Here is a 27,372-nt window from a genome sequence, read left to right on the forward strand (position 1 = left end):
GCCCCCAATTTAGCAATAAAAAAAAAGAAACGGATTCACCTACGATTTCAAGACTTCAAGAAGAATTTTATAAGTTTCAATGTGTTTTCTTTCCCTTTCTCCATTAACGTAGATCAAGTCCCGAGGATCTGCGAATGGAGTATGTTGATTTGCAATTTACGTCAGACCTAAACAACAAGATTAACAGTGTTCCCTTACTACAATTAAATAAAAAAAACAAGTTTATTTAACTGAAAGTAAGGAGCGACATTAAAACTTAAAACGAACAGAAATTATTCCGTATATGAAAGGGGCTGTCCCCTTCTCAACGCCTCGCTCTTTACGCTAAAGTTTTTTATTGTCTTAAAAAATAAAGTAGTGAGACAGAGTCAAACTTTAGCGTAAAGCGTGAGGCGTTGAAAAGGGGACAGCCCCTTTCATATACGGAATAATTTCTGTTCGTTTTAAGTTTTAATGTCGCTCCTTACTTTCAGTTTAAAAAACTTGTTTTTTTTATTTAATTTCTGATCGTTTTTTAGTTAATGCAGCTTTTATTTGCATAAAAATTTTACTTTTCTTTTGCTAAATGGATGTCTTTACAAATTAACTTACGTAACTAACTTCTATGTTCGTGTATTTTTATTCTGGCAAAAATGCAAAGTTGCAGATTTTTGCAGATATGAGCTTGAAACCTATGTCATAGGGTTTTCTGATACGCTGAATCTGACGGTGTGATTTTCATTAAAATTCATTCACTTGTAGGGGATGTTTCCCCCTCTTTAAAAAATCGTGTAAATTTTCTCAGGCTCGTAGCCTTTGATGAGTAATACTAAACTTAATAAAATTTATATATTTAGGATCAGCATTATAAACACATTCTTTTGATACATTTATTGACATCAAAATTTCGTTTTTAAGAGTTTCGATTACTATTGAGCCGTATCGCTTGTTTTTTTATTGTTTTTTTTTATTACGTATATGTTATTACTTATATGAAGGGGTTCTCCCCTTAGTCAATACCACGCTCTTTACGTTAAAAGTTAAAAAAAATTTTGATTAAAAAACCCCGGAATCACAAAGGCCGTTTAATTATAATATATAGCCCTTTTTAAAGAACTAAAAAAAAATGTATCGTAAAGAGCGAGGTATTGACTTGGGGGAGAACCCCCTCACATACGTCATAATTTCTGTTCGTTTTAAGTTCTAATATTCCTTCTTACATTTCAGTTGAAAAAACTTGTTTTTTTTTATTTAATTTCTGATCGTTTCTTAAATAATGCTTGGAAATCCGGCGCCCCCTTCATAGAAATGGCCCTTACCCCACAGAAAAATCCTCCCTGAAAAGTTTCGTCAGTTTCACCCCCTCCTCTAGCCCCCCCCCCCCTCCAGAAAAAATCCGTCCTGAAAATGGTTGTATACGTCCCAATAACCAATAAATAATGCTGGCAAGTCCAGCGCCCCCTTCATGGCAATTTCCCTTCCCCCATGAAAACTTCCTTCATAGAAAGATCCTTCCATATAGCCCCCGACCCTCGCCTTCCCCCACCGACCCGAAAAAATCTCCACGGAAAAAGTCTGTATACTTCCCAATAACCAATACTATATGTTAACATTGAGTAAAGTTCATAACTTTCAGCCCTCCCCCTGGGGACTTTGGGGGATCTAGTCATCCTAAAAGACATTTTTATCATATTTTCGACCATGCTGAACAAAATGACAATCTCGAAATTTTTATCAGGTATTCTGCGAAAAAAATGAGCGTCAGAGGGGGCCTAGTTGCCCTCCATTTTTTGGTCAGTTAAGAAAGGCACCAGAACTTTTAATTTCCGCTCCAACGAGTCCTTCCACGATGTTCTAGGACAAATGGGTTGATACGACTACCCCTGGGGAAAAAAAAACAACAAAAAAACAAATAAACACGCATCCGTGATCTTCTTCTGGCAAAAAATGTAAAATTCCATATTTTTGCAGGTAGTAGCTTGAAACCTCCATAGTAGGGTTCTCTTATACGCTGAATATGATGGTGTGATTTTCATTAAGGTTTTATATCATTTAGGATGTCTTTCCCTCTTTTTTCGAAGATGAGGCACATTTTCTCAGGTTCATAACTTTTGATGGGTAGCACTAAACTTGATGAAACTTATATATTTGAAATCAGCATTGAAATTTGATTCTTTTGATATATCTATTGGTATCAAAAACCCGTTTTCTAGAGTTTCGGTTACCATTGAGCTGGGTCGCTCCTTACTTACAGTTCGTTACCACGAACTGTTTGATCACAAAGGCCGTTTAATTAGAATAAAAAGATCTTTTGAAAGTACTAAGAAAAACTTTACCGTAAAGAGCGAGGTATTGACGATTGGGTGAACCCCCTAATATATTTAATAATTTCTTTTATTATAAGTTTTTAATTTTCTTCCTTACTTTCAGTTGCAGAAATGTTTTTTTTTTTTTTTAATTTAATTTCTGATCGTTTTTTAAATAATGCTGGGAAATCCGGTACCCCCTTCATGAAAAATTCGCATCCCCATGCAAAATTCCTCTATGGAAAGATCCTCCCATGTAAACCCCTCCCCCAGCCCCCCTACCAGAAAAAATCCACCCGGAAAATGTCTGTATCCTTCGCAATAACCTATACTATATGTAAACAATAGGCCCTGCCCCTCCCCCAGCCAATCCCGTTTTATAGAGTTTCGGTTATGAAGGAGGCTGTCCCCTCCTCAACGCCGCGCTCTTTACGCTAAATTTTTTTTTTTGTTTAAAAAAATATAGTTGTGAGAAATTCAAACTTTAGCGTAAAGAGCGAGGCGTTGAGGAGGGGACAGCCCCCTTCATATACGGACTAATTTCTGTTCGTTTTAAGTTTTAACGTCGTTCCTTACTTTCAGTTAAAAAAACTTGTTTTTTTTATTTAATTTTTGAACGTTTTCGAATTAATGCAGGTTTTGATTTTGGCTCACCGTACATGAATAATTAAAACAAAATTTGCATATTATATTTGGTTAAATGGCTTTCTCGAAACTTGTTTAATTTTATTTACGAACGTTTTTATTAGTAATAAATATACGTAACTTAGAATTAACTTACGTAACGAACTTCTATATTCATAAATTTTTAACACGTATATTAGTGGGTTCGCCCCCTAGTCAATACCCTGCTCTTTAAACTATATTTAGAATTTTTTTTTCCAGTTCTTTAAAAATGAACTCTTAATCACAATCAGTTGATCAGTTGAAAAACTTGTTTTTTTTTTATTTAATTCCTGATCTTTCTCTTTAATAATGCTGGGAAATCCGGCGCCCCCTTCATAGCAATGTCCCGTCCCCCATGAAAACGTCCGTCATGGAATGATCCTTCCATATAGCCCCCCACCCGCTCCTTCCCCCACCTACCAGAAAAAATCTCCTCTGAAAAAGTCTGTATACTTCCCAATAACCAATACTATATGTTAACATTGAGTAAAGTTCATAACTTTCAGCCCTCCCCTGGGGACTTTGGGGGATCAAGTCATCCTAAAAGACATTTTTATCATATTTTCGACCATGCTGAACAAAATGGCTATCTCAAAATTTTGATCGGGTGACTTTGGGAAAAAAATGAGCGTGGGAGGGGGCCTAGTTGCCCTCCATTTTTTTTGGTTAATTAAAAAGGGCAATAGAAATTTTAATTTGCGTTCAAATGAGCCCTCCAACTATTTTATAGGACCACGGGTTCTATACGATCACCCCTGGGAAAAAAAAAAAAAAAAAAAAAAAAAAAAACAAAAAAAAAAAAAAAAACGCATCCGTGATATTTATTATGGCAAAAAATTGAAAATTACACAATTTTTTAGATAGGTGCTTTAAACCTCTACAGTACGGTTCTCTGATATGCTGAATCTGATGGTGTTATTTTTATTAAGGTTGTGTAACTTTTAGGGGGTGTTTCCCCCTTTTTTCAAAAATCAGGCAAATTTTTTCAGGCACGTTACTTTTGATGGGTATGATTAAACTTAATTAAACTTATATATTTGAAATCAGAATTAAAGTCTGATTCTTTTGATGTATCTATTGGTATCAAAATTCCGTTTTTTAGAGTTTCGGTTACCATTGAGCCGGGTCGCTCCTTACTTACAGTTCGTTACCACGAACTGTTTGATTCTACAGCAACTACTTTCCCGAGAAAAATACCCAGGCATTATTAGACAAGCACTTCGACTCATTTGGCGTCACTTTTTCGTAGCACATCCATATACGAACATGTGTTTCAGAATGAAACATATGAAATGCGCTACAAGAACGCGAACCACCGACAGTCATCTGCAGAGTTTGCTTAGAGCTGCTACAACATCAATCAAACCGAATAGTGGACGCCTTCCTCGCGAAAAGCGGAGCCCAGTCGGCGTAATGATAAATAAAAGTTAATTTTTTCAATAAGGTATTTTATTTACATTTTAAACCAAAATTTATATTCAGGATAAAAGGGTTAATAATTCTTTTATATTGTTCAATCTAGGTTTAAAATTGAATTATACACAAAAAAACACATTTATTTAATCGAATTTTAATAACTACTTGCCTAATATATGATTAATATTATTAATATAATTAATATGAATTAACTGGCTTATCTTTAGATCCTATTTAGTAAATCCTGATGACATTCACTTTGATGACAATGGTCCTTAAACCATTACCCTGATGACAATGATCCTTTTCCAAAAAAGTTTGGACACATCTGGTGTACAGAGTTTTTAATATTAAAGATACGTTGAAAAATTGACTGAGAATCGTTGAAAAATGAAAATTTGCCTTTTTTGCAAATTTAGATCTCTCTATAAGAATAAGTCTAAGTATTATAACAAATCTGGCTAAGTGAATAGACAGATCTGAGACTAATGAATAAAATTATACAAATATTTTGTCCTTTTGGTGCAAGTTACAGATGCAGGGTTGTCACAAAATCACTTGATTTACAGCGAGCATATACTTTAAGAGTAAACAAAAGCCGCGAGCTAAATTTATACATAACTGATGCCCAGTGAGTAGAATTTATCAAAGCGAACAGTCCAAACCTAAGGGAGAGGGTACCAAAAGATTATTCAAGGAGGGGAAAGATCTGATAGTTTAATAAGTGATTTCTGTAAAAACAAAAAACATTTTTATTAGTGTGTAAGCTGAAAAAAAAAAACTGAAGAAAAATCAAATCTGTGGCACTTCGAAATGAATTCAGACATTGATTAAGAACCGCAACCATCACTGAAGTAGAATTATCTACGTCGTACACACGGGGGGATAGAGGAGGGGGAATCCTCCCCAAAATTAATCAAAAACATCCCATCTTTTCAAAACAACAGTGATCAAAAAATATGTTTTTTTTTACGTTTTGACACTCCTTTCCTCTTAGGAAAAATCCTGAGATCCCTTAGGGATCTTAGGGCAAAATACCCAGCTGAACCAAAAAGTCAAAACGCCTATAACATTAGCGTCACAAACAGTATAGTGGTTTAGAGTAAAATGAAAAGACTAAAGACGAAATTGAATATTTTACTAGGAAACCTTGTTCTTCCCGGGAACAAGATAAGTTCCCTGTCTTATCATTTTCCCCACAGCATACAGTATCTCCCTTAAAATGTTGTTAAATAAAGTCTTTGGAGAAATCTGATCAATTCGAGAAAGGATTTTCAAAAGAAGCTTCAAAAGTTGTTTAGCCAAATTTTATGTTGCGTTAGAATTCATATCTCATATTCAAAGGCAGGGAATTTTATTAGTGGTAGTTACAAGAAGTTGAAGAAGAAGAAGTTGCAAGAAGATATAGTTACAAGAAGAAGAAGCTAGTTACAGAGATGACTGCAAGGATTGGTCGTCCATTCCTTTGAACTATATATAAAAAAAAACTAATGAATATTGAACTGGAACAGTCTGCTAAAACATTCTGATGGAAAAAGCCCAAACATTATTCATTCACACCAGAGTTTTTTTCCATTTCTAGCAATCCATTGCGTCAATATGATGCCAAAAAGTTGCATAACATCAACTTTTCCAGCAACAAAAGTTGCTGGAACAGTGATATGTTCCAGCTAATTCCCACGGAACATCCGAATTTCAGATGTAAGGTGAGGCAGAAAACGTCTAGTCCCACTACAAGTACAAGTAGTGCTAAAGCTTACATCTGATTAAATAAAAAAAACAAGTTTTTTAAACTGAAAGTAAGGAGCGACATTAAAACTTAAAACGAACAGAAATTATTCTGTATATGAAAGAGACTATCTCCTCCTCACCGCTTCGCTCTTTACGCTAAAGTTTTTTATTTTTTTAAAAAATAGATGTTGTGAGACAGAGTCAAACTTTAGCGTAAAGAGCGAGGCGTTGAGGAGGGGACAGTCTCTTTCATATACAGAATAATTTCTGTTCGTTTTAAGTTTTAATGTAGCTCGTTACTTTCAGTTTAAAAAACTTGTTTTTTTTATTTAATTTTTGAACGTTTTTGAATAAATGCAGGATTTGATCTTGGCTCACCGTACATGAATAATTAAAACAAAATTTTGATATTAATTTACTTTTATTTAGTTAAATGGCTTTCTCGAAACTTGTTTAATTTTATTTACGAACGTTTTTATTAGTAATAAATATACGTAACTTACGAATTAACTTACGTAACGATCTTCTATATTCATATATTTTTAATACATTTATTAGCGGGTTAACCCCCTAGTCAATAACTTGCTCTTTAAGCGAATGTTCAAATTTTGTTCCAATTCTTTATAAATGACCGGTTAATCAAAAAGTACGTTAATTATAATAAATAGATCTTTTGAAAGTACTAAAAAATCTTGGTCTTAAAGAGCGAGGCATTGACTACGGTGTGAACACAATTATATATGGAATATTTTCTGTTCGTTTAAAGTTTCGACGTTGCTGCTGTTGCAGTTGATATACTTGTTTTTTTAGATTAAATTTATGATCTTTTTTTAAATAATGCTGGGACGTCCGGCGTCCCCTTCCAAGAAATGTCCCCTCCCCCATGACCACATCCTTCATGTTCAGATCCTCCCACATCCCCCCTGACCCACCCCTCCCCCCCACTACCAGGAAAAATCTCCCCTGAAAACTTCTGTATACTTCCAAATAACCAAGACTCTATGTTAACAGTGGGTAAAGTTCATAACTTTCAGCCCTCCCCCCGGGACGTTCGGGGGATTGAGTCATCCTAACAGACATACCTAAAAGATTTTCGAACATGTTGAACAAAATGGCCATCTCAACATTTTGATCGGGTGACTTTGAGGAAAAAATGATCGTGGGAGGGGTCCTAGTTGCCCTCCATTTTTTTTGGTCACTTAAAAAGGGCACTATAACTTTCAATTTCCATTCCATTGAGCCCTTCCACTATATTCTAGGACAACTGGTTCGATACAATCACCCCTGGGAAAAAAAAAAAAAAAAAAAAAACAAATAAACACGCACCCGTGATCTTTCTTCTTGCAAAAAATGCAAAAGTACCCACTTTTGTAGATGGGAGCTTGAAACCTCTACAGTAGGGTTCTCTGATACGCTGAATATGATGATGTGATTTTCATTAAGGTTCTATAAGTTTTAGGGGGCCTTTCCCCCCTTTTTCGAAAATCAGCCAAATTTTCTCACGCGCCTAACTTTTGATAAGTTGGATGAAACTTCATGAAACTTATATAAATGAAATAAGTATTAAAATTTCATTCTTTTGACGTATCTATTTGTGTCAAAATGTCGTTTTCTAGATTTTTGGTTACAATTGAGTTGGTCCGCATCTTAATTAGGCTAAAGTTCTTTACTACGAACTGTTTGATATATTCACACTTGAAAGATAATGTCCTAAATACAGTTACTAAGATCATCTCAGAGTAAGGACAGCTTCGTCCTTTGTGACAGCTTCGTCCTTTGTGAACAGGCCCGTCCTTTGTGAACAGCTTCGCAGACACTTAGGTAATTATTTCGAAAACGTCAGATACGACCATTCTGCGTAACCTTGACTATTTTATATTCTACACTGAGTTATTTATTAACATTAAAATAAAAACCTTATTAGCAATAAATGGTTTTATATATATATATATATATATATATATATATATATATATATATATATATATATATATATATATATATATTACAGGAGCAACACTTTGGTTTTGTCCTTTTTGTTTCTTTTTTTTAGTCCACCGATTTCTGCTTATAGCTAGAAAATGGTAAGGGTCCTTCGTGGTATTTGTGTGTGTTTTACCCTCAAAAGAATTTTGAATCTTCAAATATGGTCACGATGAGAGAGTGGTGGTTTGAACAGTAATACCAATGAAAGAAACTGCTTTTTCTGCATTCTATTTCTCTTAGATTTGTGAGGGTAAAAAGGGATCTTAGATTCCCAAAAACGTATACAGTCCAAAATCCACAATGGAGAGGGGGAAGGGGGTTCTAAAATGATGGGATACATACATATAAGTATTTTAGTACATTTCTCACATGGTATGGCCCCTAATAATATGCACTTTCTGTAGCCCCTCTACGGTAGCATTTGTTGTTACGGTTCCTATGGTTCTAATACCTGAATATATACCAGTATATATCTGTCCTATATCAATGTCCATTGTTTGTACTTAATAAGAAACAACAATTTTTAACAAAAGTGAGGAGCAATATTACAACTAAAAACGACCATAAATATTTCGGCTGAGATCACTGTTCAGCTTTCTTCAGTACAGAAATAAAAACCTTTTTTCGTGCCTCACTTGTATCCAATTTCGTCTAAAAATCTATCTAGGAGTAGCCTGCTAGTGTTAACAAGGGTAGTTAGTACTAGTACATTTACTTCTCTCATTTATACTTGCAACAAACGTATATTTCCTCATCGTTTATAAATTAGCAGAATATTTATCGATTTTTAGGGGAAAAAGATACGAAATATTTCAAGATGACCCTTGACTTCCGTGTTGTTGAAACCTGTGTTAATTTTATAACTTATAAGGACTTGGAGCATTGTCGGAATGTTATCATGCTCAATTTGGCTTTAGATAAGGTAGAACCTCTAAAATATCGCCCTCATACGAATTATTGACAGTTAATAAAGCTCTTGATAAGGATTTTCGCGTAGCTAGCAATTCATTGACTTAATAAAAAAAAATTGCCAAACTAAATCATGAAAATATGCAACAAAATGTAAAATTTATTCTGTTAGGGGTATTGCTATGACTAGTGACTAGGCTTTTGTTTTTCAACAATAGTGAAAGCTATTTAATGGAATACAAGTAATACTAATTATTTTAGTTATGCCATATCATATCTAAAAGCATAGTAGTAATTATTTTAGTTATGCCATATCATATCCAAAAGCATAGTTACTATGTCATGTCATATCCAAAAGCATAGTTTACTGGGCCTTTCAACTATGATGAACAAAATGGCTCTCTCAAAATTTTGATCGGACGATTTTGGTAAAAAAATGGGCGGGGAGGGGGCCTAGTTGTAATGTAATGAAAACAATGAATACAAATCTATTTAATGGAATACAAGTAATACTAATTATTTTAGTTATGCGGGAAAAATCTTGATATGTGTGTGATATAGATCCTATTCTGAAGAACCTAAAATTTAGGGATTTTTTTTTTATATTTAGGGATTTATTCCGAAAATCCCTAAAATTTAGGGATTTATTCCGAAGAACCTAAAATTTAGGGATATTGAAAGGTTAAAAGCGAAAGCCCTGTTTATACTGGCAGGATGAAGAGGTTTTAAGTCCTTATCACATAGCATATTTCCTAGTCCAATCTTTGGCTAGTTCGTTATACCTCTCACGATTAGTTTTGTACATTCCTTAGAATCTTAGGGATATTCCTTTAGGTAAATTCCTTTAAATTTTAGGGATTCTTCCTTAGAAAAATCTAAGGAAGATAAACTATAAGGCGAGAACATTCCTTTAAATTTTAGGGATACTTCCTAAGAAAAATCTAAGGAAGATAAACTATAAGGCGAGAACATTCCTTTAAATTTTAGGGACACTTCCTAAGAAAAATCTAAGGAAGATAAACTATAAGGCGAGAACATTCCTTTAAATTTTAGGGACACTTCCTTAAAAAAACAAAATATAGCGAAGGGTTTAAACTGAACACTCAAAAATCCCTCCAAAAGCCACAATCAGCAGACTTTCCTTTAAACTGTGAACTGCATATCTGATATTATTTCTTCACAAGGAGATTTTGTTTAAGTGATAACTATTATTTATACATAATTTCCTTGCAAAGGAATAATAAAAGCAAAGTGGCCAGCCATTTAGTCAACTCTTCCCTCACTTGACTAGCCGCCTCGCTCCTCTGTACATGCGAGTGAACACTCCGCGGATGACTTCTGCTCCTTTACTCCAGCAGGAGGATGCTACTCCCGGTGAGATATTAACACTTCTGAAATTTCCAAACTCAAGTTCGAAAAAGTAAAGATGATTATTACGTAAACCACTAATTATTCAATTATATCATAATTAAGTAACTCACCCCGCAAAGTCTTCCAGGTGACGATATATACTTTCTTCTTCCACATTACTATGATTTTGATTTGCTGGAAATCCCCTACAATATTAAGAAGCCATTAAAAGTTGTTGATATACTGTTATGGTGTACCGAAATGCATACCTCTCTATGGTTCTCTCATTACCTCTAAATCCTATGGATTATTATCATATTCCAAGTCATTAATTAATTTCAATGTTTCTACTTTTAAAGCACGTCTGTACTGCAATTTCAAGTTTATCCATACGTACAAAACAAAAATACTATAGTATTTATTATCAAACACGATTATCTAACAAGTTTTAATTTATTAATTAGAACCAGCCCACAAACTTTTCCAGTGATGAATCCTCTACCTAAAGAAAGACTTTTGCTCCCCAACCTTGGCATCTAAAATTTTCCATTCACCTGGACTGCGACGCCATATCCAGGGGGGGTGTGCCCCCCCCCCCTCGACATGTTCATCCGACTCGTAAAAAAACGTAACAAAAATGAATATAAACAAATTTTTGATATTTTTTGAAGTTTTTTTCTGTAACTCCTCCCCACCCCCGAAAAACACTTTTTGTAACCCCCCCCCCAAAAAAAAAAATCTTGGATACAGCCCTGTCGGACTGAATCCGCATTCTTTACGTATCCACCCTCCAACTGCGCTTGAGCATATAATAACTGACATTTTTTTCAATATTTTAAATGTAAAGGGTAGATGTGTTATTTAGTTAACTATACCTCGTACTTAAACCTGATAAAACATTTAAAAACAAGCGATCAAATAAAAGACAATGCCAATTGTACATAACTGTGCAGATCCTTGATGCTTGTGTTGCTGATTTGTGTTACAAAACCAAACATAAGGAAATGAAACAAAAAGAGAGAAAACTAAGTAACTGAAAGAAAATAAAAACATCGGCATGTTGGTGCGGCCTTCCAGGTAACGAGCTAATTTTTATAGAATAACGGGCTGAAAAATATATGCTTGAACAATTGCATATTTTATCTAAAAGCTACAACACTTCCTCTAATCAGTGGGAGAAATCACCTTCCCTGGAAGATTCTACTCCAATTTCCTGGAATTTCCAGAACTGTTTATTTCAGGTTACAAGGAGTTAAAACCCACACCTACGCTGAGTCATCTAACTTATTCATAAAGTTCAAATTTCATAGTCTTCAAGTTTCTTGGCAATGTTTGGCAATGAGAAATAGGTTAAAAAGGACGCGTAAAGTAATTGTTCATTCTAATTGTTGATTGTTAAAGAATGAACAATTGTTAATTGTTCATTCTTGAAAAGATGGTGACTGTTGTGCAAAAACAATTATAAGGGGAAGGAGCTAGTCCAGTAATTCTAAAATCGTTGCTAAGGTAATTATTAACGAATGGACATGGTTATCAATGTACAGGAACGCTCATGTTAAGGTCTTTTTACCCCTTTTTTGATAGGTTCAAGCACCATCAATTACTAAAACAATTCCTCGATAGGACTTAAACCAATAGCATCTTAATCAGGGCCGTACTCAGGATTTTTTTGGGGGGAGGGAGTTACAAAAAAACTTTTAAAAATACGTTAAAATTTATCTATATTCATTTTTGTTACGTTTTTACGAGTCGGAAAAATATTACGAGGGGTTGTCAAACCCCCTAACCTCCCCCTCCCTTGGGTACGACCTTGATCTTAGTACAAAAGCACTCTGTTACTGATCTCCGATTGAAAGTTCTTTCAGACTTAGCATCAAAGCCCCACCAACAAAATCCTCACAAATGACTTCTTTTTAGCATTAAGTTACTATATGGTGTACCAAAACTCCGGCAAATAGCCATTCTAGATTTTAACAGATAATTCAATGGACAAAAATTCTCCAGGGGTAGCATGCCATTGTTCTGTGGTCTATGATCTGTGGTAGGGATGGTCAATGGTCTGATATTTATCCTTGGCAATGATCGTAGACACCCTTAAAAGAGCGTGAAGAGCCTACGTAACTTCAGTTATGCAGATAGGCCTGACGAAGAGTTTATAAAAAGTTCAGTTTTAGTTCTCATTCAGTGAACATCTAAAAAGCGGATTATATATATGACTGAAATTGTGAAATACATGATCCAACATTCAATTAGTTTGACTTGTGAAATATATATCCCGCAGAATTTGTCGAGAAGTTTATTATCTTTTGATTTTGCTGAGAAGTTCACTCGGAATTGCTGTTAGCCGTGGCATTATTAACGGCAGCTTAGCTAATTGCACACTTTGACTCAGCGTGGATTAGATAATTGACTTTTAAACAGGTACGCCTTTCTATTTTAAGTAGCTAGTAATTACCATCAAGATGACGGAATCAACGAAAGTCCAGCTACAGATTTTAAAGAAATTAAATGAAATATCAATAGATCTTACAAAACTGGGATCCCTTGTGCGAAAAGGTAGAAAAATTATTCATGGAAATTCTGTCAATTTCGGAATCTCTAAATAAGAAAATTTGTGAAGTGGGAAAAGACTCGGAAAATGCATAGGCGGAAGTTTGTGAGCTTAAAATGGAAATTTCAAAGAATAAAAAGATAATGGATAGAATTGAGGTGGATCAAAAAAGATGTAATGTGATACTCTACAATTTTGACCCAAAGGTAAGGGGTTCTAGTCTAAAAGAGGACATTCTTAGATGCTTAAATGAAATTTTAAGAGGTGCCAGGTTTATGCCGATAGTTAAAAAACATGCTTTTTGTTTACCTTCAAACCAGAAAGTCAAACCATTAGCAATTAAATTAGCACTTACGGAATTAAAAAAATCAATGTTTTCATAGGCTGCACTTTTCAATAGATTTCATTTATCAGTAGCCCCGGATTATGCATCTCTAGATTTATTGGCACGGAGCAAGTTGATACCAATTTTGGAAGCCACGCGTACGGAAGGCCATTTGCGTCCAAAGCTGAGGGGTGTGAGACTTTTCGTGGGGGATAAGATTTTTGCACACGATAGTGAATTGGGTGAAGTGAAAGAAATTTATCGAGAACAACGGAAGGTTATAGAAGTAGAGGAAATAAGAACCAATGATCATCAGAGTTCCGATTTAAATCGTAATATGCGCACGGGAAATGAAGTAATGGTCAATGAATGTTCACTAAGTAGCAAAGGATCAAGATCTGTCACGCTAGGGATAGTGAATGAAGTTCAAAAAGAAAAACGTGTGAGACATGAGATAGTTAACCCTCATGTTGATTTCAAAGAACATGGTACATCTTAAGCTCGCGAAAATCAGATTAATCAGATTATTTCACGTGAAAGAAGCGGATCGGCGAATTTGTATGCTATTTGCCTGAGCTTAGGAACTACAGCTTCTGTATTTAGTGCAGAAGATAGGAAATCGGCTGCTTTTATTTGTTGATAGTATTATCACCCTTTTAGCCTAGAACATGCGGTGGATTTAGCTCAGCAGTGTGAGACGGGGCAAAACTAATAATAAGAACATTAGCCCTTTCGAGCAGGATAAAGGCGCAAAAAAAAGTGATCCAGAAATGGAAAGGATTAAGGATTACGAATCGTTTGAGTTTCACCAGATTGTGAAAGCTGCAGTTTTTTATTAAGAACATCCTAGTTGGGAGGATATAGTAGTGCCTGGGAACCAGTCAAAATTACCAAAATAGGGAATACAAGGCCATAGTGACTCGTGCTCAAGTTTTGTAGTTTGGAATTTACAAGGTTATAGTAGGGAAAAGTTAGAAAATTTATAAGAGTCAAGTACATCAGCCGGGTGTGAAAGTTGGGATGTTGTTTGCCTTGTCGAGACGTGGAATTCTCTAGACGAATTTTCCTCGTATGAAGACTTTGATGTTTTTGAGTGACGGAGAAAAGTCTCGGCAATTGGCAGATACTATGGAGGAGTATCCGTGCTTCTAAGGAAGCGTGTATTTAATTTATTTCGTAGACTAGAAAGTGAGACTGAAAATTTATTATGGTTATTATTATCAGCTAGAAATGTTCACCTTGTTTTGTATGTTGTTTATTTGCCTCCGAATAATAGTTCTTACAGCCGTGAAGATACATTGGAATTGATTGAAAATGAAACTCAGTTGTATAAAAGAATATACCCTTGCCATAATTTTGTTTTTCTAGGGAACTTCAATGTACATACTAGTAAAGAGGATGAGTTGCAGGTTGTTGAACGCCTTGTAAATTAACCAGGTCAGAATGTTGGTTTGGAGAATGAACGTGAGCATTTTTTCCCTAGAAGGAAAAGTAGGGATAGGTCTCGGAAATTAAATAAATGGGGAAGGAATTTAATAAATTTTTCTAAAAAGGAAGGGTTAATAATTATGAACGGAAGGTTGGGGGGAGATTTTGGTGTGGGTGATTTTACGTATTACAGTGGGTTTAGCCCGAATTTAATCGCTTATATTTTATGTAATTTTTCTCTTTGGCCCCAGGCGGTAGACCTCAGGTTCATAGAGCTGGTTAGATATGACCATCTACTGGTGAGTGTAATACTGAGAGTGTTTATTCGACAGTCTGAAAAGGGAAAGAAAACGTCTACGTCCAAGAAAAGGATTCGTAAACCAGTTTGGATAACCAAGGAGAAAGAAGAATTGGTTATAATGGAACTAGAAAGTGAGGAATTTCAAATTGAGTGCCATTTGATTTTGAATTTTTCAGAACGAGCTAAATTTCAACAAATTTTCTCGGTACTTACAGATATAATTTATGAGAGAATCAAGCCTTTATCTCAGGATAAAAAACATCTGACAAGAAATGATGAGGGTTTTTCTAATAAGGAATTTAGGAAAGCAAGAAGCGGGGTTGTTTGGATTTTCTTGCTACTTACAATCACAAACGCTTTAGACCGGGACATAACTTTTAATCGGATGAACCTGTAAAACTAAGTTCGGATTATAATAGAGCTAAAAGATTTAAAAAGAGAGAGAGCCTTAAGACTGCCATTGAGGAAATTAAGAGAGTTTATAGTATGTATAATTCAAGAGAGTTTTGGTCAGTTGTTAAATTTTAAATCAAGGGAACAGAAGTAAGAGGTAACGTCCAAGCAGTTATGACATTGCCAGATTATTTTGATAACATATAGTCAGAATATGTTAGGGTGAATGAGTCAAATGTATCAGAGGTTAGGGAGCCAGGTCTAGGGATGGCAACATATCTTTTTAGGCAGAATGATTATGATTTAAATAGGCCTGTATCCCAACAAGAAATTTGGGATCAGTCGAAAAGGATGAATGGAAATTCGTGTCCAGGAACAGATGGTATATCTACAAAGGTTCTGAAGTTAGGAAGGATAACTTAAATACCCATGTTGGCTGCAATTTTCTCGTTTGTAATAGAAAAAGCTTATTGGCCTCTCTCAAGGAACATTCCTGTAGCAGTGCCTCATTTTAAGAAAGGTAATAGGAAGTTAAACGAAAAGTTTAAGTTTATCTTAATGGGAAATGTGGTAAGTAAATTGTTTTGTAAGGTTCTGGAATTTAGGCTAAGAGATTGGTTAGATAAGGAGGAAATACTTAGCCCGATACAAGCGGGATTCAGATCGACATTCAGCACTATTGACCATATTTTTACTTTGGATGCATTGAGAAGGAAATATGCTAGAGGAAAAACTGGTTGGCTATTCGTAGGCTTTTTAGACCTGAAAAGTGCTTTTGATTCGGTAAATAGGAGGTTATTAATTGAAAGTCTGTTAGAAATAGCCTTGCCGTCTTGTTTTTTTGCAATAATAGCAGATATGTTTCGGAGGGTGAAATTTTCTGTGAAGGTTATGTGAAACTTTTCTAGGTTGGCTACGTATCATGTTGGTGTGAAATAGGGATGTAATTTATCTCCTAAGCTCGTCTTCTGATTTGCTAATGATCTAGATATTTTTGTGAAAAGTAATGGAACCACTTACTCATCATTAGATATGTTTAGCCTATCATGCATGTTATTTGTGTAAGACGTAGCTCTAGTGGTAGATAGCAGAGATAGCCTCTGAAGAAATTAGATATAATAAAAAAATTATTTAGAAAACAAGGAGTTAGAGTTGAACGCTAAGAAATCAGTAGTATTAGTATTTAGGAGTAAAGGAGATGTTGATTGAGAGGTTCATTTTAATTTTGGAGGACAGTTTTTGAGGTTAATGATGAATTTGTTTATTTGGGTGTTAAGTTTAGCGCTTTAAGGGAGATGTCTAGGCATGTAGAAGATTGTAATTTAAGGGGTAATAGGCTAATAAATATGCTTTTGAGAAGTAATTTAAATCAGCTAGCTCACATGAGGCTGACATCCAGAAAAGAGTTTTCCAGACGTAGGTAGCTTCTAGTCTACATTGGGGCTCTGAGGTTTGGGGTTTTGCTGAAGGAACTAAGCTTGAAGTAGTTCAGCTACGATATTTTAAGAAAATTTTAGGCTTGAAGGATTCATTTAGTTCAGTGGTACTGAAAGGAGATTTGGGGCTTTTCTCTTTAAGGAGTTATAGATTGGTTAGAATTGTAAAATTCTGGGAGAAGATAATTAGGGTATCTAGAGTTCGGCTTCTTAAGGCAGCTTATTTGGAGAGCTTGAAAGATGGTAGACGTGATTCATGGTCAAATCAGGTTAAGAAAATACTGGACCTTTGTGGACTTTCAGAGATGTGGAATGAAGGAAAAGGCCCAATGGGTGAAACCGTGATAACGTGAAAAAAATCTTAGCGAGTCCGACATGAACATATAACCTAAAAGTTAGAAGAATATTAGGTCCGCTCTATATCATTGTTGATCTGTACCCAAGGTCAAGATGGGTGGGGGGAGGAGGTTTGCTTTAAATTCATGTTGAAAATAGTAAATGTGTCTAATTTGTTGTTTGTCAGAGGGGATAGTTTGGATTTAGGTGAGAGAAGGAAATTTTTGGGAAAGTTTAGGCTGGCGGCTGGCCCTTATATCTATCCAATGTGTGGATTGGTGAAGGAAAACTTATTTCATTTTGTATTCGAGTGTGAGGAGCTGTCTGAGTTGTGGGATGAATGTTTCAGACAAATGTTTGGGAGCTAATGCTAGTTAATCGAGCGGATGGTTGAGAGGAACAAATGCGCTATTAAACAGTTGTGTAAGTTTCTTCGTTTAGGGACTAAATATAGGGAATCATGTTTGAGGGGATAGCCTGATACTATTTTTATGATTTGAATTTTGATATATGGTTTTTGTTGGTTAAAAGTCGAACCTTGTTGTGTTTCTTTTTTGTCGTCTGGTTGTCCTTTTTCTTTTTTCATTTTTCGATTTTTACTATCAAAGGTTTTATTTGGTTCCTGGGTGTTGTTTTGTAGATTTTATTATGTGTTGCTATGGCCCACAGGCTTTTTGCAATAAATCCTATCTTATCTTAAAAGGTCCTACGAAACTTCAGCTATGGAGATAGGCTAGGCAAAGAGCCTGAAGAACTGTTAAAAGAACCTGAAGAGCCTACGACACGTCGTCTATGCAGATAGGCTTGACAAAGAGCCCTTAAAAGAGCCTACAAAATTTCAGCTATGCAGACAGACTTGACAAATCCTGTGTCAATTTAGTGAGTTGACTATGAACAAGTCTGCTATCAATAACACATTTACCTTTTCAAATCAGGGTGCAAGAATAGGTTTCAATTTATTCTAAGAAGAAAAATTCATTGATTTAGAAAGAAATAAGGATAAAAAAGGTAACGATAACGTACCGAGAGGAAAGCTTCCTCACTTAAATAGTAAGAATTGCGTAAAAAGCACAATAGCCAATGCAAAGGGCGTTAAAAGTTTGGAATATCAGGAAGACAAGTTTTATAACTAAGTAAGATTAGGATGCTAGAAGCGAAGGCAACGACAGCTGTGATCAAGCAAGATCTAAAAAGTGGACACTTCGAAAGCTTAAAGAAGGTATACGAGCAGTTTTCCAGAGGAAGTATCAAATGATAATTTTGGGCAGGCACGTACGCAGGAATTTGTTTCGGGGGGGGGGGGGTAAATTCTTTATTCTGTGAGAAGCATCAGAAAATTGTGGGAATATACAAAAAAAATTTGAGATTTCGGGAGGGGTGGGCCCGGATGCCCCCCCACGTCCGTGCCAGATTTTGGGTGCTCGTTTTTACGAGTTTCACGTGTTGGATTGAATGACCACTAAACTATGGGAATATTGCGGTTCTTTCCACTTTCTAAGGCTATAATAAAAGAATGGCCAAGATGGCTAGATCATGTTTTACGACAGCTAGATTGTCAACAGGAACAGGATGTTCCTGTAAAAACAGGATGTTCTCAAACAGGGTGGGAGAAGGATGTATGTAAAGACTAGTGGGAAGTCGAAGCTCCTATAAAGAGATTAAATCATAAAGCTGTGAACAAACTCGTCTGGATTAGGAATTTACACGACTGTGCTGACCTCTGGGGACTTGGTGCAGTAATGAGCTGTCAGGTTAGGTAGTAGGAGTAGGTTAGTTAGGCTGTCAGGTTAGTTAGTAGGAGTACTGCACTTGCCAATTTCACATTTTTCTTGAGGAACACATACTACAAAAGTGAGCATCGATAGACTGCGACAATTCTCCATCTAAACTTTCTCGCTTTGCTTAATAGTAACCTACATCAAAGCCACGAGCTAAAAGCTCTTTTTCTACTTTTGTAGAAAGAAATATTAACGTCTATCGATATTCTACAAAAAAGTAGAAAAATGTATCGTTTTTTTTACAGAAAAAGTAGAAAAAAATCAACGTTTCTGAGGATTTACCTCAGGATAAGCAGAGAAAAGGCACTTAGATATAAATGAAAAATAAAATCGGTTTAGTTTCGGTTTTACTTACCGAATTTGTTTCTTTGTAAATCTTGCAGAATGTGAAAGCTTCGACAGAGTTTGAAGAACTTTCCCAAAGTCGGTGTAGTCATAGAGCATTAGCGGTTCAAACAGGTCCACTTCTTTTATATCGTAGAATGCTCTACAGCAGTTGATAAAATATCTGATATTCTTCAGGCACAGGAACTAAAAAAAAGAATTTGGTATACTAACTACGGTGATTCAATAGTCATCGCAAATGGTTTTTTACTTCGCTCTGTGAGGACAGGGGTTCGAGTCCGAGTGTCGCTGATTATTGGTTTGGAACGAAAATCAGTGGCGTGATTCTATAAACTCCGCCAGAGTTGACCAAGCTCTGATTGGGTAGCTGGAGAAATTTTGGGAAGGCAAACTGGATGGGTGTGCGAAAGCACATGATAGCTAGCCCCCAGTCCCCCATTGCACTTCTTGGCTGAAGGGTCTTGATCGGAGATCAGTGGCACTGATTTGGACTTTAGAGTCTTGTGCTGCATCATTATCCTACCCTCATGTCGGTCCCACTGTACCCACAATAACCCGTAATTTTCTTTATTATCGCTATTATTATTACTGACAACGTGACTGTCTGGGGGTGGCTTAAAGCACCATTTCAATGTTAAAAGCGCTACACGTTTTCAAGTTAAAGCACCAAGGAAATACGAGATTTTCACCAATGTTGCCACGTCAAACCATGAAGTTAAATAAGCAAAATTAAATAGTTACACTTGACAACGTTTCTCTTTCCGTAATAATTCAAACTTTAGCAGTTTGTTGATTTCAAAAGACAACCACATCTTCAAAGGAAAGCTACACCTTCTTACATTGCTTGGCATAATTTGTTTTTAGCTTTTTCCTCATTTTTCACCTACGCTACTTTTTTCTAAATTTGACACCCGCTTTTACCGTAACCTACATAGCTGCATATAGATGTCCTTTTCATGAAAACATAATTCCCCGTTTCTCCTAATTTCTTAAAATATTACGATGTCGTAGCGTAAGTTCCCTTTAACCGATTCAAACAATAAGATTTCGTTTCACTCCTCTTAATACTTTAAGCTTCCGTCTCATCAAACACATCACATGAAAGTGCCAACCTTCACTCAGATTAATTAAAATTCGTTGCTAATTCTTGCATTCTATCTTTAGTGCTTTAACTAATAAACAAGAGCTAAATGACGCCAGAAACAAAAATTAAATCCCATACATGACCCCCTATCCACTTTCCCCAACATAATTGCAATTTGTGGCAGGGTGGACCCAACAGCATTGAGGCTCAGGCCTCAAAGGCCACTGCCTTCACACCCCAGGCGGCTAAGATTGCAGAGTAACACCACTAATCCCCAGCCCAAGCTAGGACTTGAGATTAGTGACCCAAAGACTCAAAACAGCCTCCCAAAGGACGTAGGATTGCAAAACCAGTGGGCCACCGAATTTCTCCCACCATAAGAGGAATGTTTAAATCATACCAATTGAGGCTGAACGAAAAGTAGCGTGTTCTTGGAAGGGGTTAAAGAAATCATATGATCCCAAAAATAAGGATTAACACCAAAAAATGAGAGAAAATTGGTATATTGGATAATCATTGATTTTTTAATTTATTTTTTAATCATTGATTGATTAAATGATTTTTAAACCCATTGGCTGACCCCACACTAATATATATTAAAACAGAATTTTTATAATCAATTACAAATAAAACACATAAAAAAAACTTAACCTTTTTTTTCAAGTGATTAATATTCTTTGCTAAAAGGCGTTATCCGCAAGCTGGCTAAGCTTGTCATCAAATATTAACGATTTAGAAAGAGGATTTGGCTAAACCTGGAAAGCAAATCCAGGCCGCTAGTGGAGAGTGTCTCTGGCTAGTAGTTTTCAGCTCTTAATTCAAATCGTTGCAGTCATGACTCTAATCAAACTTTTAATTTCAAATCGTCTCTATTTTGTTCAATAACCTACAGAAATTAAGAATATCTTTGAAGATCACCACTGAGACCCCATTATTAACACTAGTGTATTGTGAACAATCGATTATGAGAATGACCGCGTTGTCAATTTTTAAATACCTTGCCTTTCCAATCGTTTTTTCGTTATAATAGGCACAGGCAGTGGATATTTTCAATTGGGACTTTTTTGCCGCTAAATAATAGCTTAATGTGAATAGTCCCCTGAGGATGCCTTGTCCGGATTGCCACCTGCAGCACGAAAGCTCTATTTTAGCACTATTTCAATATGTGTAGCATTGCAACGCGTGCTCAGGGTTGCCACCTGTAGCATGAAAGTGCTGTTTTAGCATTATTACAGTCAATTTGTTAATTGTAGCACCGAAAATCGCTGTGTAGCACACAAATTTGTGCAATTGTAGCAGGTTAGGAACTGACCGTGGCGGCAATCCTGTGCCTTGGTGGATACACGTGAAATATTTGTATGATTATTCTTCATTTTCTTCTAACTGGCCAGACCAACTGTTGTTTACAAGCTTTTCGTCTGTTTTAATAACCCCTTTAATATCAGAACCAGAGATTCATTCTGTTTCATTTTATGTTTTATGGACTAAGTTTGACTGAGGACCAGTCTGGAGTGACTGGTCCTCAGTCACTGAGGTTGGACTAAGTGAGGTTGGAGTGACAGTGAGGTTGTGACACTAAGTCACAGTGAGGTTGGACTAAGTTTATGGACTAAGTTTGACTGAGTACTGGCTAATTAAAAAAATAATAAGAAGTTTCTAGGTTTAGTGTTCTTTTTCCTTTCAGAAACAGAAAAGGTCGTGCTTGACATTTTCTCGGTCCATTCTGATAATGGGAGAACAACAGATTTCCTTTGAAAAGGGAAGAAAGTAACACTTAAGAATGTTCCAAGAGAATACTTTATTCTCTTGAGAACCAAACAGGAAAATGCAATATATCAATCCTAAATGTCCATGATTCAAGGTATATTTCTCGTATAAATGTGTAAACCCAAAAAAAATACTGGTCGGCATTTTAAATTATATCTTTTAAGTGAGCAAAATGATTAATTTTGTTTCTTACTTAGTTTTGGAAGTATGTATACATGCCCGTACGCCACGGTGATCCTATGGGACCCCCTCCCACTTCCTAAGAAACCTTACAAAGAATACTTTATTAACATCAGAGACAAGATAATAACTTAGATATTTATCATTAAAATTCTTCTTTTTAACCCCTTCTCTTTAACAAATCAAAAATTTTTCACAAAAGGCAGAGGGCATTGTTGTACTAAACGGACTCTTTTATCTACGGCAATGCATAACAGTCGCGAAATAGACTGAGACGCGTGATGAAAACAGGTTTACAATGCCTTCTGGGATATAAACAAAGGCAAGAACTGTATTGAAATTGTTGTTTTTGTTGTTTTTTTGTTGGGGGGGGAAGAGGTATCTATGTTTGGTTAGGCTACGTATTTAATATATGCTGTGTTTTGCCCCCCTCCCCTAATGAGCAAATATATAGCCCAAATTTGTTTCTAAGCTATTATATATTCATCCTATTTTATTTTACTTCCTTAGCATTAACCAAACTAGCTCTACATAAAAGAGTCCGTTTAGTACAACAGTACCATGCAGAGCGACCTTAAAACGAGCAATAACTAAGCTCCCGTCCCGTTAAGTGTTGCAGCAACTGTGACCCATGGATCATAGTTGCAGAGCAACATATGCAACTATATTTCACAGGTAATGAATTTGTATGCTCCCTTGCCACGCTTGGAGCCACGTTATGATAACTGTGAGTTATTGTTTGCAAGGTCAACATGTAAGCAGAAAACTTCTGGAATAAGTTATGTTTCTACGAAATAACCGTCTAACTCTGTATCTACATTATTTTTGTTTTTACCTGGATTAAAACTGTGTCCTATTTAACGCGATTAATCAAACAGTTCGTGGTAACGAACTGTAAGTAAGGAGCAATCCGGCTCAATAGTAATTGAAACTATGAGTACTGCATCTTTGATAAGTAGTAACCAAGGTACTATTTTGCGTACCGCCATAGCAATTTCTATGTTATTTGCGTACCGCCATAGCAATTTCTATGTTATTTGCGTACCGCCCTAGCAATTTCTATGTTATTTGCGTACTGCCATAGCAATTTCAATGTTATTCTATAGAAGTTCTACACCATTTCGAAGAGATTCAGAGCTCCTTCACATGGCCTTCTGAATTTGCGCGAAGCTAATAGGAATTTCAGTATTATTCTGGATCTTGTATACACCTTTTCAAATAGGAGCAAGTATAACTTGATTGTTGGCTGGGTTTTGAATAAAAGTAATAGTTTTCTTTAAAACTAGTATTAGTAAGAGAAGTGAATTAAGAGAGAACAGTTTATTTGAAAGGATATTAGTAGAGAAAAATGAGTGGTGCATTTACATTATTGGAGATTAATGATGGAGCCGACAACAGCAGCAATGATGCACGACTATGTCTTGAATGGGACACTATCTATGCCAGATACGTGATATCATTAAGCAAATTTAAACAGGAGGAGCAGCTGTTTTGCTTGAAAAGTGAATATTCTATATCTAAATAAACGTTAATCAACATACGGTGTCCTATCAAAATATATTAATGAGAACAAACTTCATCAGTGATTATTATAATTGTAAGTATGTTCAATAAAAATCTTTCTAGATCAAAGATATTTTTTCTTTATACAGTAGACTAGCGTATATTTTTTAGAGTAGAAAAAAATCCTGGTTAGTCTGAATTGGTTGTGAGAGAGTTAGGACTCTAAAAAATGGATAGATTCGAGAAAGATTAAATCATGATGAATCTAATTCTTATGGAAAAACATTTGATTCTAGATGACAATTTTCTAGAGTTGTCTATTCAAAGGAAGATAGTTTCTCGAGAAAATTCTCTCGATGTAATAAAAAATGATTTACGGTCATTACACCATTGTAAGAAGCTTCGACAACGTGACTCAAATGCATTTACAAAATTTGTTGATATTCTGATCTCAACATGGCAAAATAATCTTATGGATATTCTTTTAAATATTAGTTTAGAGATATTGAACTTTTTTCATGAAAAAGATGGTGCTCAAGGATAATTTACTCCTCTCTCTCTCTCTCTATCTCGGACAATTTTTGTTGTTTCTAGGTTAGTTTCTCCGCGGTAGTGATAGCTTCAAAACATGAAAAAATTTTCCATACCTGTCCACTATGTATATACTCACTAGACAGTTGGTCGTCATGCAATAATTGCACACTGATCTATGTGTATGATGAAAAGTGTAGATTATACAACCCGTGTAAATTGCATAGAAAATACGCTGTGCAAATTAAAGGTTGTAATTCCTGTCTTGAAGAGGTGTGTGACTCTCATCCTAGAGGTTACCTATGCTCCAATTGTCATTATGATAAATGTAAGCAGTGGGAGAGTACATATCCCGGTATGATTGGAAAGAATCCTAACCGTGATTTTAGTTTATTGCTACGAGATTTGTGTCGTCGTGGTTTTAGATTGTTCTGGGAGGAGGAACCAGGCCAGCGATTCAACTATTGGAACATCAAAAGAAAGTTGTTTCTACGTCATTGTTTTGAAGAAAATGGGTGTTTTGATTACAAGCCCACTGATTTTTTTTTGGCTATAATGGAATGTGATTCGAAACTTGAAGACACTGTTTCTGACATTGCTTCAAATACGCAAATTGAAACATGTGAATTCTATAGAATTAATTCGAATAGTATAATTCACTATACAAAGAGATATGACAAGAGTGAAGTCACGCTCTACTGTAGAAAATGTGACCCTGACATTGCAGTACATCGGGATCAGTACACTGTGAATTCAAATAATCTACCCGCAGTAGTTTTTGTTGACAAATAACTACTAGTTTATGAGATATAAAGAGTAGAAAAGTCGTTTTATCAAGTATATATTTTTTTTTTATTAATAAACAATCTAACAAAAATCTCTAGTACATTTTATTCTCAGGACACTAAAAACAATGTCAAAAACACCTGTAATTCTTTTATAAACTAAAAAATCATTCAATTAAGGTACGTCACCGAAGATATCGAGGAACCGCTTATAGGTGTAGCCGACATCTGAACATGAAAAAGAGTAGTGCATGAAAGCCACATGTCTTAGTCGTTAAATCATGTACTCTTCGTTGATTTTGAATAATGGTTTTCCCACTGCTTTCAATAAACTTGCTAATGTATGGAGCATAGAATTTATACGATAAGCCAAGAAGATCAAAAAATTCAATATTCTTCGCTGTTTGAAAGATGCATAGCCAATGACTGGTCTTCAAAGTCGATGGATTGCTATTAAAAATGATGAGGGTATTGTTAACGCTTGGAATTTTTTCAATGAAGTCCGAAGGTATGAAATAGAACTTGTACTGGGATATACACGGATCCATGCTAAATATATCAATTATTTGATTTGTGTTCATGGTGCAAGATCTAGTAGAACGCTGCCGTCGGGTGTGATTTCCCAATAGGTTTCAAATTGACTCAGTGATATTAGCGCGATACTCTCCGCCAGAGCATTGACAAATATACATTCTAAACGTACATTCCTAATTTGTACTTTACTCATATTCTGTGTACCTGAGAGGTCCAAAATAATAACCCCATGTTTGTTTGAAAACATTAAATAGGTTATTCCATTTTCAGATAATTGAGAGTCATGATCTAGGGACTACGTGGTCAACTCGTACAGATTTCTATAGGATTTTTTGTCAAATGATAGAGTGTACAGTGGAATACCATTCACTTTGCACACAATGCTAGATAGACCGAAAAAATTAAAATCATGGGGGGATTCAGTCCAGGATCCAACGACACTGCCACTCTTCACAAAGGACAATGCCAATTTTGATGGGATTTTTCCAATGATAAATTATGAATCGCTATAGCTACGAGAGCCAACGGCAATGTGACGTTGATTGATGATTGTATGGGGGACAAAAATCACGATTTTGTTGCCGTTGGTTCTTAGCTTTTCCACTGCCAATGTAACAGAGCTCATGACTTGTTGTTTTCGGACATGGAGAATTACCGATGTGATAATGACATTTGCATCGGGTGCTGCAGGAAGTGTTTTTCTCAAAATGAAATTCGAGGGTGCCATCTGTAACTTTATGTCAATCTTGACATTGGGGGGTAGCCATTGGGATATATTGAATATCTCATGATTTAATTTTCCAACCAAATGATACTCCTGGGTCACTGCAGTAGTCAACTCACCGTCAGTATCAACACCCGTCCGATATTCATAGCCCAATGATTGTCCTCTCAACTCCTTGTACGCCTTTGGCGTCATCATCATAAATTGTATGTAGCTTGCATAGTTTGATAAATTATTGCTGTTGCTCACCAATGTACAATTAATAAATATATTAATTTGTTTGAATAGGTTGTGTAGAATACAGTTTTCATAGGAGAGACCATCGCCAGCATTTGGAGTTGTATTATCTGACTTTTTCTTCACCACGACATTTAAATCAATAAATGTTGATGACAAATCAATGAAATAGTCTTCATTTGAAAATATTTGAAAGTGTATATTTTCTGAGAGGGGTTGTTGGGGATGAAATTGTTCATAGTAGCCATACTTGACACTGACATCATTATATTCAGCATTGAATAGATTCAATGAGGAACTGATTGATGTAAATGATTCCTTGTGGGGGAGATATGTCATCTTAAGAGAAGAAATCTTTCTTTCATCTAACACTCTTTTTCTTTTTCTTCTTAATGACCTTCGTTGTTTTATTCCTCAATGTCCTTGTTGATGTCCTTTGCTTCTTACCTGGGCGAAGACTGATGAGTGAATGACGCGAACGCATCCTTTTCAATCCCTCCCCATTTTGTCGAGATTTTAATTGTTCACCAACGGCTCTTGCTGAAGATCTAATATTTTCCTTAAGACTATCCTTGAAGTTCCTCCCCAACCCCCAGTTCTGTAGTGTTGAGGCAGCAAAATTTGATGAAGCAGGTACAAGATATTTTCTGGCAAGGGGTAGTGCAGAACGAAATAGCCTATCAAACCAGCTACCAAGACCATAGCCAGACATTGTAGTACGACCCTTGTAGTAGTCCAATCCATTGCCTATTTGACGTGGACTCAAAGCACCAACATAACAATCAATATCG

General features: G+C 35.7%; 1 protein-coding gene across 1 annotated transcript in view; it reads right to left on the reverse strand.

Annotated features, from left to right (window-relative positions):
• LOC148941271 (guanine nucleotide exchange factor VAV2-like) overlaps positions 1–27,372 on the reverse strand; it is an 84,745-nt gene that overhangs the window by 13,660 nt on the left and 43,713 nt on the right. Inside the window, exons 3-4 of the mRNA XM_089103855.1 lie at positions 19,247–19,422; positions 10,475–10,549 (exon numbers count right to left, since the gene is read on the reverse strand). Coding sequence (XP_088959981.1) covers positions 10,475–10,549; positions 19,247–19,422 — 251 coding nt within the window. The remainder of the gene's footprint in view (positions 1–10,474; positions 10,550–19,246; positions 19,423–27,372) is intronic.

This window comes from Artemia sp. Qi Xiang Cuo, chromosome 18 (assembly GCF_049724085.1).
Source record: "Artemia sp. Qi Xiang Cuo chromosome 18, ASM4972408v1, whole genome shotgun sequence".
Taxonomy (NCBI): Eukaryota; Metazoa; Arthropoda; class Branchiopoda; order Anostraca; family Artemiidae; genus Artemia; species Artemia sp. Qi Xiang Cuo.